This window comes from Etheostoma spectabile, chromosome 19, assembly GCF_008692095.1.
Source record: "Etheostoma spectabile isolate EspeVRDwgs_2016 chromosome 19, UIUC_Espe_1.0, whole genome shotgun sequence".
NCBI lineage: Eukaryota > Metazoa > Chordata > Actinopteri > Perciformes > Percidae > Etheostoma > Etheostoma spectabile.
The window spans coordinates 18,722,749-18,734,720 of record NC_045751.1 but is presented as its reverse complement, the minus strand read 5'-3'; the positions used below and the strand labels follow the sequence as shown (position 1 = coordinate 18,734,720).

Genomic DNA, 11,972 nt, shown 5'->3' with positions numbered 1-11,972 from the left:
CAGATTTACCATAAATAATTGAACATGCATATGTATTTTAAGTCCCATTAAAGAAGGGTGGAGGTGGGGGTCAATTTGAGCATTAAAAAAAAAATTACTTGAAAATAATGCATTAGTTACTTTCTGAAACAACCAGCTACTTTTATAATTTGTAACTGAGTATCTAATTTAGTTACTTTTTGGAAGAAGTAACTATAACTAATTACTTTTTAGTAACTTGCCCAACAGTGTCAAACATGCTCTGAAAAAGTGATAGTGAAAGTGATATGACTTTGGTGACACATTGACCCATTACCATGCTCAGTGGCAACACCAAAGCAAACACTGTACCAGAAAGTGTAACTACAGTAACACTCTGGTATTACACCGTGAGTCAGTCCTTCAGTTTGTTGTTTCAAGGGAGCATTCCCAAAGATCCTCTAATCCTTTACTAAAGAATACCAATGACATGAAACGGTAAGCACTTCTGGTCTTCTAAATGGGCGTGGGCTTGTGTAGAGAATGTGGATCAATTAGAGGTCATATTTGCATAATTTATTGATATTTATTTTGCTACCACTACATATTTACGCAGCTAAAGGACCTATTCAACATAACGTGATTTGTTTTGTTAGGGCGTTCACAAACATTAGTTGACAATAGCTTGTCTGTGTTGCCAGATCTAGTGAGAGTTTAGTCCTGGGACAGAAACAGGTTTCAAACTAAGTTTGTTTTTTCCTGATGTGTCCGTCTGAAAAATGACATTTTAGTGTCAGAATGTCCAGGAGTTATGTGGCTTGTGAACAATGGCTACAATATTTACTTTGGTGACCATGGAACAAAAGAATCGCTTATAATCTGTGTTCACATTTACTCCTCCCATTATAATCAATACACTTAGATCTTCCCGCTAGTCACCTAAAGCCGGGTTTCCGCAGAGTCTTAAAAAGTCTAAAATTTCATAATCAAAAAGTGTTGAATTGGCATTGTGTTCTAGGTCTTAAATAATTATAATAACAGGTCTTGATTTTCCTACGTCCATACAATGCTACCTCTAATGCTCTTTTTTTAATTATTCCGTGGAGTTTTTTCTCTCGCTAGTCCAGATATAATTTCTCTGTGATACGACTACAAGTGAGACCAAAATGCAACTTATATAGTATTGGCATGAGTCTCTTTCGGATTGTACCACAGACATGAAACGGATTTATTCTTCAGCTTTGGTGCAAGTTTAGCAATACTTTTTTTAACCTAGGTCTTTGTTGATGTTGAGATAAAGCTCTTAAATTTCATTAAGAATGGTCTTAAAAAGGTCCTATAGAAGTCTCAAATGTGACTTGGTGAAACCTGCAGCAACCCTGTAAAGAGGCGTGGCAGGGGAGAAACCCACATGGCACAGATACAGTACAGGAAACTACTCTTGAGTTGGGGCGTTTCTGGTATTACTAACTGTATTGCTCCTGGTGCCTCCTGGACAAAATAAACAAAAATGATTTTAACACATCAATAAAAATATACCTACATGGTTTACATAGTTGTACTGCTGCCCTAGGTCCTTGGCCACAAGCTGAATAAAACACTAACTATAAACCCCAACACAGAATGATATAAACATGGGTTCTGTTGAGTTCTGTTGGCTTAATACCACATTTACAGTGTTTACAATATCCAACATTAAATACAGAGCTCAGGTCATTTTATTTAGGTAGAGCTACAACAAAAAGTGTATTTGTGGTTAAAAATAAACATTGGCCATTTCATGTTCAGTGTAAGCAAGGGAGGCTGATACTAACTTAAAAGCTGAAGTTTATTTATAATTATAGTAGTTATATAATAAACACGTTGTCAAGTCTTAAAAAAAATGTTGGGAAACTCTGCTCTTCTACTACTTTACTTTAATGGGATTGTAATAACAATCAAGACTCTATAGTTCCTCTCCAGAGGAAGGTTAAAGGTCTGGGTAAACGCAGAAGTTGAACCTGGGTGGTCGAGTTGATACATTGTTCGCTTGAGATTAAGTGCATTTATTTATTTAACCTTTTTATGTTACAAGCAAGGCTAAAAGGGTTTTTTCACAAAGAAGAAAGACGAGAAGACAGCACAACAAACCCAGCAAATATCCTAAAACATTTGATTTGGTTTAGTTTTAGTTTTATTTTCTATTCTATTTTATTTCTATTCTATATACTGTACTTATATACTGTATAAAGATATATATATATATATATATCTTTATATATATATGTATATATATATATATAATATAGCGAGGTTTCCCCTTTCAGTTCCATACAGAAGGACATGTTTTGTGTTTCTGCTATAGAAACTTACACTAAATCTGCAGGTGTTTGTTGTTGTCTCCACAGGCGGCCATGTGCTACGTTCATGTGGCTGCACTGGTTGCAGAGTACCTGCACAGGAAAAGTAAGGCCCAACGCACATCTACGCACGCACGCACACACACATCCTCACGCACACTCTCACACACACTTTCACACACACTGCTTTTACCGCCATTTGGGGCTTACACATGTTATTAACTGTAATATAACATGAATTATTAGTTTTCAGAGGAAGGAGCTAAAAAAGGTATTTGCTTATGTCAAACTTCAGCCACAATTCCTAACCGACACAAGGACATGCCCACAGACAGTACACACAGCTGTACAGTGGACCTAACCTTCACAAGCAAAACATTGTGGTTCTCCAGGAAGATTTACCTACACTGTAAAAGACACACCCCTTTGTTTGATGACTGTTGTTAGATACAGAATGCAAACACAGACTGACAATAACAGCGGCAGAGTGACATCTAGCAAATACAAAGCCTCACAATGCTGTTCTTCTTTTTTATGGTCATGTTTTTATCTAATGCAAAACCTGCCGTGAAATACTTATTTAGGCAAATGTTTGTTTTTTTATCTTTAAGTAATGTCAACGGACAAAGATAATTTGTGGTTGGTTGACAGCCAACGCTTATGAAAATATTTGTTTGCCGTCTAGTCAAACTGCACCAGTACACGTCTCTACAAACAAGTTTCTGTATCAACAACTTAATGTGGCTACATTTTGTCACGAACATACAACTCTCAACATGAACACGCCCCCAGATGAACAGATGACACAATAACTACAATATTCAAGACCAACAAAATAGAAACAAGATAGACAACAAACCATATAAACATGTGTATAAATGACAACACCATAAGACAATCATAAACAATTCTTCCCCACACAAAGCTTCTTAGGAGCCCTCCAGAAAGCTCAGGTACTTTCCCCATTTTCTAGTGAAGATATCCAATCTGGAAAACCGTTTATATGACATTTTTTTCAAACGCCGCCACCCTACCCATCTCACAAGCCCACTCCTGGATTGACAGCACCCATTTTTCTAGTAATACTCATGATTGTTTAAAATGTTTTTAAAACTATTTGCTGTGAAGCTACACCTGTTGCAACCTCAGAACTTACATGAAATACAGTATTTGGTAGAAGGTTTTTTTAGAAATCTACAGTCTGTGAACCAGTATTTTTACTTTGTCTTTGCTGTTCATTTGTTAGAGTTGTTCCCCAGCGGCCTTGCAGCCTTTAAGAGGATTACCTTGAATATTGAAGAGGAAGCTGCCATGAGGGAAGACACTGGAATGCAAGATGTCTATTACACTGAGGTGTGGCCGTCCGGACAGGATTTGGTGACAAAAATAACCTAGGCAATAGTTAGTCAATTCAGATACCCTGATTGTACCTCACAAACAAGCAGCTGGCTGAATAGTCATTCTACATCTAGTATTTCAAGTCAGTACTTTTATTTGTAAGTCAGCAAAATGTGTCTGTAGCACCACACATCAAAAACTGTCCCCGAATATCTGGTCGAATGTATAATTGTGTTAATAATTAATCAGTAATTAATTTTGCCTCTTTTCTATTTGATTATGAGTTAGTTCATGCATGGCTGCTTGTGTTTAAACAATATTTAACTTTTGAGAACTTTAGCTTTTTTTGTTTTTCTCTAAGGTATCAAAAATAGTATTGGTTTTGGTATTGGCACTGTAACTTGGGTATTGTATCAGCACTAATATTAAAAAAAGGTCAAATGATACCCAGTTTAAAGTACCCATATTGTAAAAAGTGAGATGTCTTTTTTTGATTATAAAACAGGTCGAGGTGCTGTATAAATACAGTTAAAGTCAAGTATTAAAAATGCCCCATTCACAGAGAAATGCACCCAGCTTGTATTCAGAAACTGCGCCTTTAAACGAGCCGTCAGGACTTCTGTATGGGTGTGATGTCACGACTATACTACATATATATTGTTTGTGAAGTGACCTTGGGTGTCATGAAAGGTGCTTTAAATAAAATGTATTATTATTATTATTACATATATACTATAGGTAGAAAGTGCCATTACAGTACTGTTACAGTCATTCCCCCGGCTGCAATAATGGTCTCGAAACCCAGAGAGTGCAGGTGTGGAAAACCTGGGGATGCATTGACCAATCAGAGCAGACTTTTTTTCGTGATGGGGCCTTAAAGAGACAGGCCCTAAAACAGAGTTTCAGACATTGGGGGAATACAGGTGTATTAAGACAGACAGTATGCGAAAAATAGTGTGTTTTTGAACATTAAAGCATGTAATCATGTTTTAATAGAAACCCAAAATACAAGTATGATCCTGAAAATCGGAATAATAAAGGACCTTTAAATCTTAAGTCTGATGTCTTCATACTGTTAATGCATATTAATAAGAGACCTCTTCATTTTCTACCCCTTTTTTAGGAAGTCCTGGTCGAACACCTCGAGGTCTGTGTGGAGGCACTGTGGAAAGCAGAACGCTATGAGCTCATCACGCACATTGCCAAGCTTATTGTCCCCATCTACGAGAAGCGTCACGAGTATGAGGTACTATGGCAACATCCCTTGAACAGATAGATTGTAAACATGCAGCCACTGTTTCTTACTTTTCCTTGCAAAGTGATTCATCAACGTCCCCATGTTTATGAGTGTCTAGTAATCACACCTATGTAAGGTCTTTGGTTTGTAGAAACATTTTATTGATATAAATACTTGTGTGTAAAGTTTACGATATTAATTTTCCACTCATTAAACTCCTCGACTTGTTGCCTTGCACTCAGCAGGTTGATATATAAATGGAACCACTTTAGTTACATAAGTCGAGACCAGTTAGACCATTTAAAATACATTTATTAATGTCACAGTCTCACTTTTTGGGAATGCAACTTAGATGTTATCAAGGAATTTTTATGGCTCTTCCTTGTTGCTTTTAAAAAAACAACAGGATGGGGGAAGGTCAGGTTTACTGGAGCCTTGAGCCTCCCTACACACAGCGGAGCAAGAAGTGAGATTACCAGTCTTATAGACAGGCTAACATGTTCACATTCACATCTATCACCAAAGAGTTTCTAAAGTGCCTAAATAGCGATAATCATTATCTCAAGTGAAACTAAAATGGATTTTCAAGGCACCCTGGCTTGCTACACACGCTGCTTAGTTGTTTAAACATGCAATAAGGAAATAGTCCAACTCCAATGCCATCTGTCTTATTGTTCCAGAAACTAAGCCGACTGTACGACACTTTGCACAGAGCCTACAACAAGATAATGGAGGTGATACACTCAGGCCGCAGGATGCTTGGGACATACTTCAGAGTGGCTTTTTATGGACAGGTAAGATCGTCAAGCAGCTTTAATGTAAAGTGCAAGTACAACACAGTAACCTTAGGCACAAAGTGCACCTGAAGCACACATCACTAGGCTGTGCGCAAAAAGTTGAGCACATTGGAATGTAAATGACATAGGTGGGGTGAGGAATCATTCTCACAGTTAATAGTCAATATAGGATTGCAGTAAACAGGAATTCCCACCTTTCCAGGAAACTTTAAAATATACGGAAGACAAATAAATATTTAGTTAAAATGAAACTGTAAAGTGTCTCTGTCCATCCCCAGGATGTCACACACAAAGTAACAGAATACAGAGTTAGAGCCAACAGGCTTGATGCGTGCACAAGTATGTGTTTAATTTGCATGATTTAATCAATGTACAGTGGATCATCTTGGCCAATGGCTCTGCACTGCTGTACATTTATCACACATATTTGCCCTGCTGCCTTCTGGCTGTAGGGACGTAATTAACTGAAGGAGCATACAGCATTTAAAGTATAAAGCAGTTGTAGATTACAGATAGTGATAAGAATCCACATCTGTATTGTATGTGACATTTTCTGTTATAATTATTAAAAAAAAGAAGGTGTTGACGTTCAATTTTGTTACAAGACATTAGAGCTGGAAAGAATAATTAATTAATCAATTAGTTGTCAACTATTAAATTAATTGAGTAATTGTTTAATAAATAATAAAATGCTCTGATTCTAGGTTCTTAAATGAGATTTTTTTTCTGGTTTCTTTACTCTTCTGTGACAGTAAACTAAATATCTTTGAGTTGTGGACAAAACAAGACGTTTGAGGGTGTCATCTTGGGCTTTGGGAAACACTGATTGACATTTTAGGACCATTTTCAGACTTTTTTATAGACCAAACAACTAATCGATTAATTGAGAAAATGATCAACCGATTAATTGACAATAATAATAAAAATAAAAAAGTCGTTGGTTGCAGCCCTAAGACTACTTTAACTGTACAAATACAAAGCAGGATGTTCAGTGTCATTTTAATGACTGGAAAAAGTGCCCAGCAAATGCAATATGATGCTATCTGTACAAGCTGTGTATTGGATTTCAGAGTGAATGCCCAGCCCACATGACACAGAGAGAATGGATGTTTAAACATCTCAATCCTTTTGTTGACATTGCATTAGGCAAACGTTACAATCCCTTTCCAATCTCGTGTATATAATGGAAATGTGCCAACATTTCCAAATGTTGAAATTCCGGTAGTAAAATAATTAGATAGTAAAAAATTATTTAAAAATAGTTTTTGGAATTACAACAAAAATAATTTGGCAACCGAGGGAAACACAGTAACTATAATTACATGCAAAGGTTACAACTACAGCTTTGTGATGGCTCAGCGACAACCAAGTTCAAGACTGTGGATGTAATAAATGAAAGTGAATAGCTGCAGTGAAGTTAGAAGTAAACAGACACTTTCAGAAAACGTGTCATGCAGATGTGGTGGATGTGTTGCATCTTACTTGTTCAGAGGGCAAAAACAACATGGAAAAAGTCTTATCCTGCCATATTTATGATGATATTGGCACCTAACGTTTTGTATTAAAAGCCCAGACGAAAAAAAAATTTTTTAAGACTCATTACCAAAATATTTGTGTGTTTTGTGTGCATGTTTCTTCCCGCACACTTCAGGTGAACTGTCTCTTGTTGTATTTATTGAGTGAACATGTGTATTTTTTGCAGGGCTTCTTCGAGGAGGAGGATGGGAAGGAGTACATTTACAAAGAGCCCAAACTCACTGGCCTGTCCGAAATCTCTCAACGGCTAGTGACACTCTACGGGGAAAAGTTTGGGCCGGAAAACGTCAAGATAATACAGGACTCAAATAAGGTGTGGTAGATAAATGTGGGAAGGAAAAGGTGGAAGATGTTTGGAATGAATAGTATTTGATGTAAATGATTGGCCAAAATACAATTAAAAATGATAAAGTAATTTGGCATTGCAGCCTGGCTTTTTTCTTTTTAGGAAAATATCCCTTGCCCAACATAATGTGGGAAATATTTAGTTTCCTCTCTAATGAGGTATTATATATGAGTTTCACTTGACAAGTTTAACATTGATTGTGAGTCAGTGGAGGTCAATGGGGCGTCATAGGTTGTAGCAGTCAGGTGTTTTAAGTAGAGGGATGTTTTATCACCATGGTGATATCAATTCAGTTCCATCACTTTTTTTCTCCGAACTTGATCTGCAGTCAGGAATGCAAGATAAATAACACATGAAAGCAACGTACAAAAAAACAAAGACACCAATACAAGGACATGAAGTGCAAAAATATTGATGTGGTGATATTAGCGAAAGGCAATGTTGCTTTTGGATGACACTTACATTACTCCCATTCAAGCCTCAATTATCTTATCTCAGGATCTGTCTTTGCAATTTTATTTTATCAAAGGTAATTACTTTTTCGGTAGGTTAACCCCAAAGACCTGGATGCCAAGTTCGCCTACATCCAGGTGACATTTGTCAAGGCCTACTTTGACGAGAAGGAGGCACCGGAGAAGAAGACTGACTTTGAGAAGTGCCACAACATCAACCGCTTTGTGTTCGAGACGCCGTACACGCTGTCGGGCAAGAAACACGGCGGGGTGGAGGAGCAGTGCAAGAGAAGGAGCGTGCTCACAAGTACATAAAACACACTCATTCACAAACAATTTGAGTTTCTGTGTCGTCTCTTAAAATACACCACAGGCACACAGCTATCTCTCGAAACTACACCACATTAATAATGCATTTATCTTTGTTGTAATGATGACACAGACTACAAAGCAAAAACCTCAGCTGTTCATCTCTCCCATTTGAAGTATTAGTTAATAGTGTTTGTACAAAAATTTGACTCTTATCTTACAGAGCAGATGTGGTTATAACATTCTTTGGCTGCTCACCCATTGTTCTGTGCACGTGTACAGTTTTAGGAAACTCCCAGCCACATCTTATTCAAGTACCTCTGGCTTATCCCATATTATTAACAAGCAGCCTCAAGCCTTGTTGTTCTTTCTTATTGACCTAACACATGCAGTTGTCATTGTGAACATCCAGTTGTTACGCAGAGAGACAATTCTCTGACTGTCTGTTTGACTTTAGATGCTTGAACAGCAGAAAATAAAGTCATCATTTTTGTCATCGCATTTGATTGCTTGCATGCATCACCCGAAGATGATCCCAAAGCATGTTGTGTTCTTCGCGTGCAATGCGCCAACCAGTTTGTCCTGTTCTCTCTTATCTTCAGCTGCCAACACTTTCCCGTATGTGAAAAAGCGCGTGGAGGTGGTGGGGGAGAAGCAGTTGGAGTTGAAGCCGGTGGATGTTGCCATAGATGAGATGAAGGCGCGGACAGCAGAGCTGACCAAACTCTGCTCCAGTCAGGAGGTGGACATGATCCAGCTGCAGCTCAAACTGCAGGGCTGTGTCTCTGTGCAGGTAAAGCAAGGTCCCAGTCCCTCAGAGACACATCCAAGTTAAAGACAAAGATATTTTCATTTGTAAAGTTTGACTAGATAACACATTTGTGTAAAGAAGAAACATACTGGCCTGGGGTCAGTATATGGTCCTGTTCACGCCTGGCATTACCATGTGTCCTGAATGCTCCGGTCTCAAGTAGACAGCTCTTAAGTACCGGTGTAAAGAACGTATTGAGGACATTGAGATCTGTTTGCTCAGACCACATTCGCAAGTAGTTTGTGCCAATTATGGCCACATTCTATTAGCAGTGTGTATGCCAATGTCCTGGGCCACATTGAAGGTAGGATTTTCCCTACCACTATAAGACTTAAGTCTGATTGATGTTTCTGCTGAGCCTCCACGCAGAGCTTTTGCCTTAGCCTAAGTAAGTAGCATGAGGTTTATAATTGTGCGTTGGTGAGCGCGTCGATCTTTTTAGACAGACTGAAGGCAACACTTTTTTTATTAGTCATTGCACGTTTCTGTAATAACTTGTGATTTTTATAGGAGTTACAAATTAAATGTATACACAAAAACAATGCAACAATTACGAAAAGGATTGTTCATTTCAATATGTATTTGCAAATGATGTACATATTTATGTGCATATAGAGTGAAGAAATGAGTCCAATCACACTCTAATACTAGGTGTGTGATTCCACATTTGGATCGATCCACTTGTAATGCCAAGTCTGAACAGGTCCTTTTAAGGGGTACGAGAAAGCAAAAATGGTACATGCTGGTTGTTACATCTGTTTGTGCACTGAATGGAGTGAAAGAATGCTTAACACGCCCAGGCATGTTTTTCTACAGGTGAATGCCGGTCCCATGGCCTACGCCAGAGCATTCTTGGATGACAGTAAATACAACCAGTCAGGCAACAAGAAAGTAAAAGACCTTAAGGACATTTTCAGGTACGATTTGTTTGTCTTTTAAATGACTAAGCTGTTCCTCCTTCCTCATTGCTGAGGGGTGTATTACAAGAGCTAGAATGATTAGCTCTAGATCGCCATGGTAATTTATGCTGCACAGCTAATTGGTCCCGACCAATTTTTAATAGGAGTTCCGGCTTGTAATCCGCTAAAAAAGTTTACTAATCAACTCCTTCAAAAAACGGCATCACTCCGTAGTTGGTATTTAATCTGTAAGCAAAACTGATTATCAGCTGGCGGAATACGTCATAAATGAAAACCTCATGAGCTTAGCCGATACATTAATTATGTAAATGGACACAGCCCATGCAAATAGCGCTTACTTATCAAGTTGCAGGTTTTTTTGCCATGGGAAACTACATCAGTTATGCAGAAAATCTGAGCGAGAACACATTTTATTTAATCCGTAACATTGTTGATTCTCTCACTGAACTACTGCATATGTGTGTAGTGTTCTCTGGTTTTTTGCCCATGCTGGCTATAAAAGAAGCTTCTATAAAACATACATTAAAGGTTCACTATATTAATCTTCAGTATGCTGTTTACCTTTATATGAAATGTAGTGTTATTCCTCCAAACCATAACGTTACCACTTTGGATGAGGTTTTTATTTGGTTCTGATTTGCTGACGTTTGTTTTACACATTGCTATTATATTGCTGCTAATAGATTAGACACAGATTAGAAAATGTATGAGTCTATTGGTATTTATCATAGATAATATTCAATCAGTAAAATACGTTACTCGGGAGCCCTTTAGCTCACCCAGTATAAGAGATGCACTGTAGGCTGAGGCCTTTGCAGCGGCCCGGGTTCGAAAACCGACCCGCAGCCCTTTGCTGCGTGTCATCCCCCCTCTCTCTCCCACCTTTACTGTCTATCCACTGTCACTTTGAAATAAAGTGGGAAAAAACCCCACAAAATAATCTTTAAAAATACATTTTACTTTGATTTGTCCGAGCTAATGCATCCAGCGGTAAAATAAATATATTATTTTTATAATTATTGTTATTAACATACAAAACATACAACTCCAACATGACCACCCACCCCTTCGCCAACCCACCCAGACAAAAATCAAGAAAAGATGACACAGTAACTACAATATTTGATACCATTCAACAAAATAGTCACAAAACACACAATAAGCCATAAACCATATAAACATATGTATAAATGACAAAACCATGAGCCCATCATACATGTCTCTCCCCCACACAAAGCTTCCTAGGGGCCCTTCAGGGCCCTTATTTTTTATTATTAAACTGTTTATAATAGGGCTGCACAATATGAGGAAAATATGCGATAACATTGTTGAATTACTGATATACAGAATAAACAGATGTCAAAGTGTTCTCAGTTCTTCTGCTTTCAGTATTCTACAAAAACACAACAAATTGCCTGTTAAATTAAAAAAAACAAATGAAAGAAAATCTTTTTCAACATTATATATATATACATATATATATATTTTACTCATTATTATTATATATATATTACTCACATTGTCTTTCAACTGGAAAAACTTTTGCAGTGTGTTTATTGCACAAGTTGATAATGCGATGGCAAGAAAAGAAACAATATATTATGCAGCCCTAGTTTCTAAGGGATTTAAACAATTAAGTTTGTCATTTAACTTTTGCTATTTGCAGGCGTTTTGTCCAGGCGTGCAGTGTGGCTCTGGACATAAACGAGCGTCTGATCAAAGAGGACCAGTTTGAGTACCATGAGGGTCTCAAGGGCAACTTCAAAGACATGGTGAAGGAGCTATCGGACATCATCCACGAGCAGGTAATCTTACTTTAACAATTCAATGTTCTGGCGGAGGGACCTTTACTCTCTAACGCCTCACAGCAAGACACACCCTGTTCCTCAATGACACACACACACACACACACACACACACACACACACA

General features: G+C 37.8%; 1 protein-coding gene across 3 annotated transcripts in view; it reads left to right on the top strand.

Moving 5' to 3' along the window:
* dock11 (dedicator of cytokinesis 11) overlaps positions 1–11,972 on the top strand; it is a 102,373-nt gene that overhangs the window by 83,295 nt on the left and 7,106 nt on the right. For all 3 annotated transcript variants that reach the window (XM_032544768.1, XM_032544767.1, XM_032544769.1), the window contains 9 exons: positions 2,346–2,403; positions 3,544–3,650; positions 4,759–4,881; positions 5,553–5,666; positions 7,372–7,518; positions 8,100–8,310; positions 8,915–9,105; positions 9,940–10,040; positions 11,710–11,848. In XM_032544768.1, the coding sequence (XP_032400659.1) occupies positions 2,346–2,403; positions 3,544–3,650; positions 4,759–4,881; positions 5,553–5,666; positions 7,372–7,518; positions 8,100–8,310; positions 8,915–9,105; positions 9,940–10,040; positions 11,710–11,848 (1,191 nt within the window). The remainder of the gene's footprint in view (positions 1–2,345; positions 2,404–3,543; positions 3,651–4,758; positions 4,882–5,552; positions 5,667–7,371; positions 7,519–8,099; positions 8,311–8,914; positions 9,106–9,939; positions 10,041–11,709; positions 11,849–11,972) is intronic.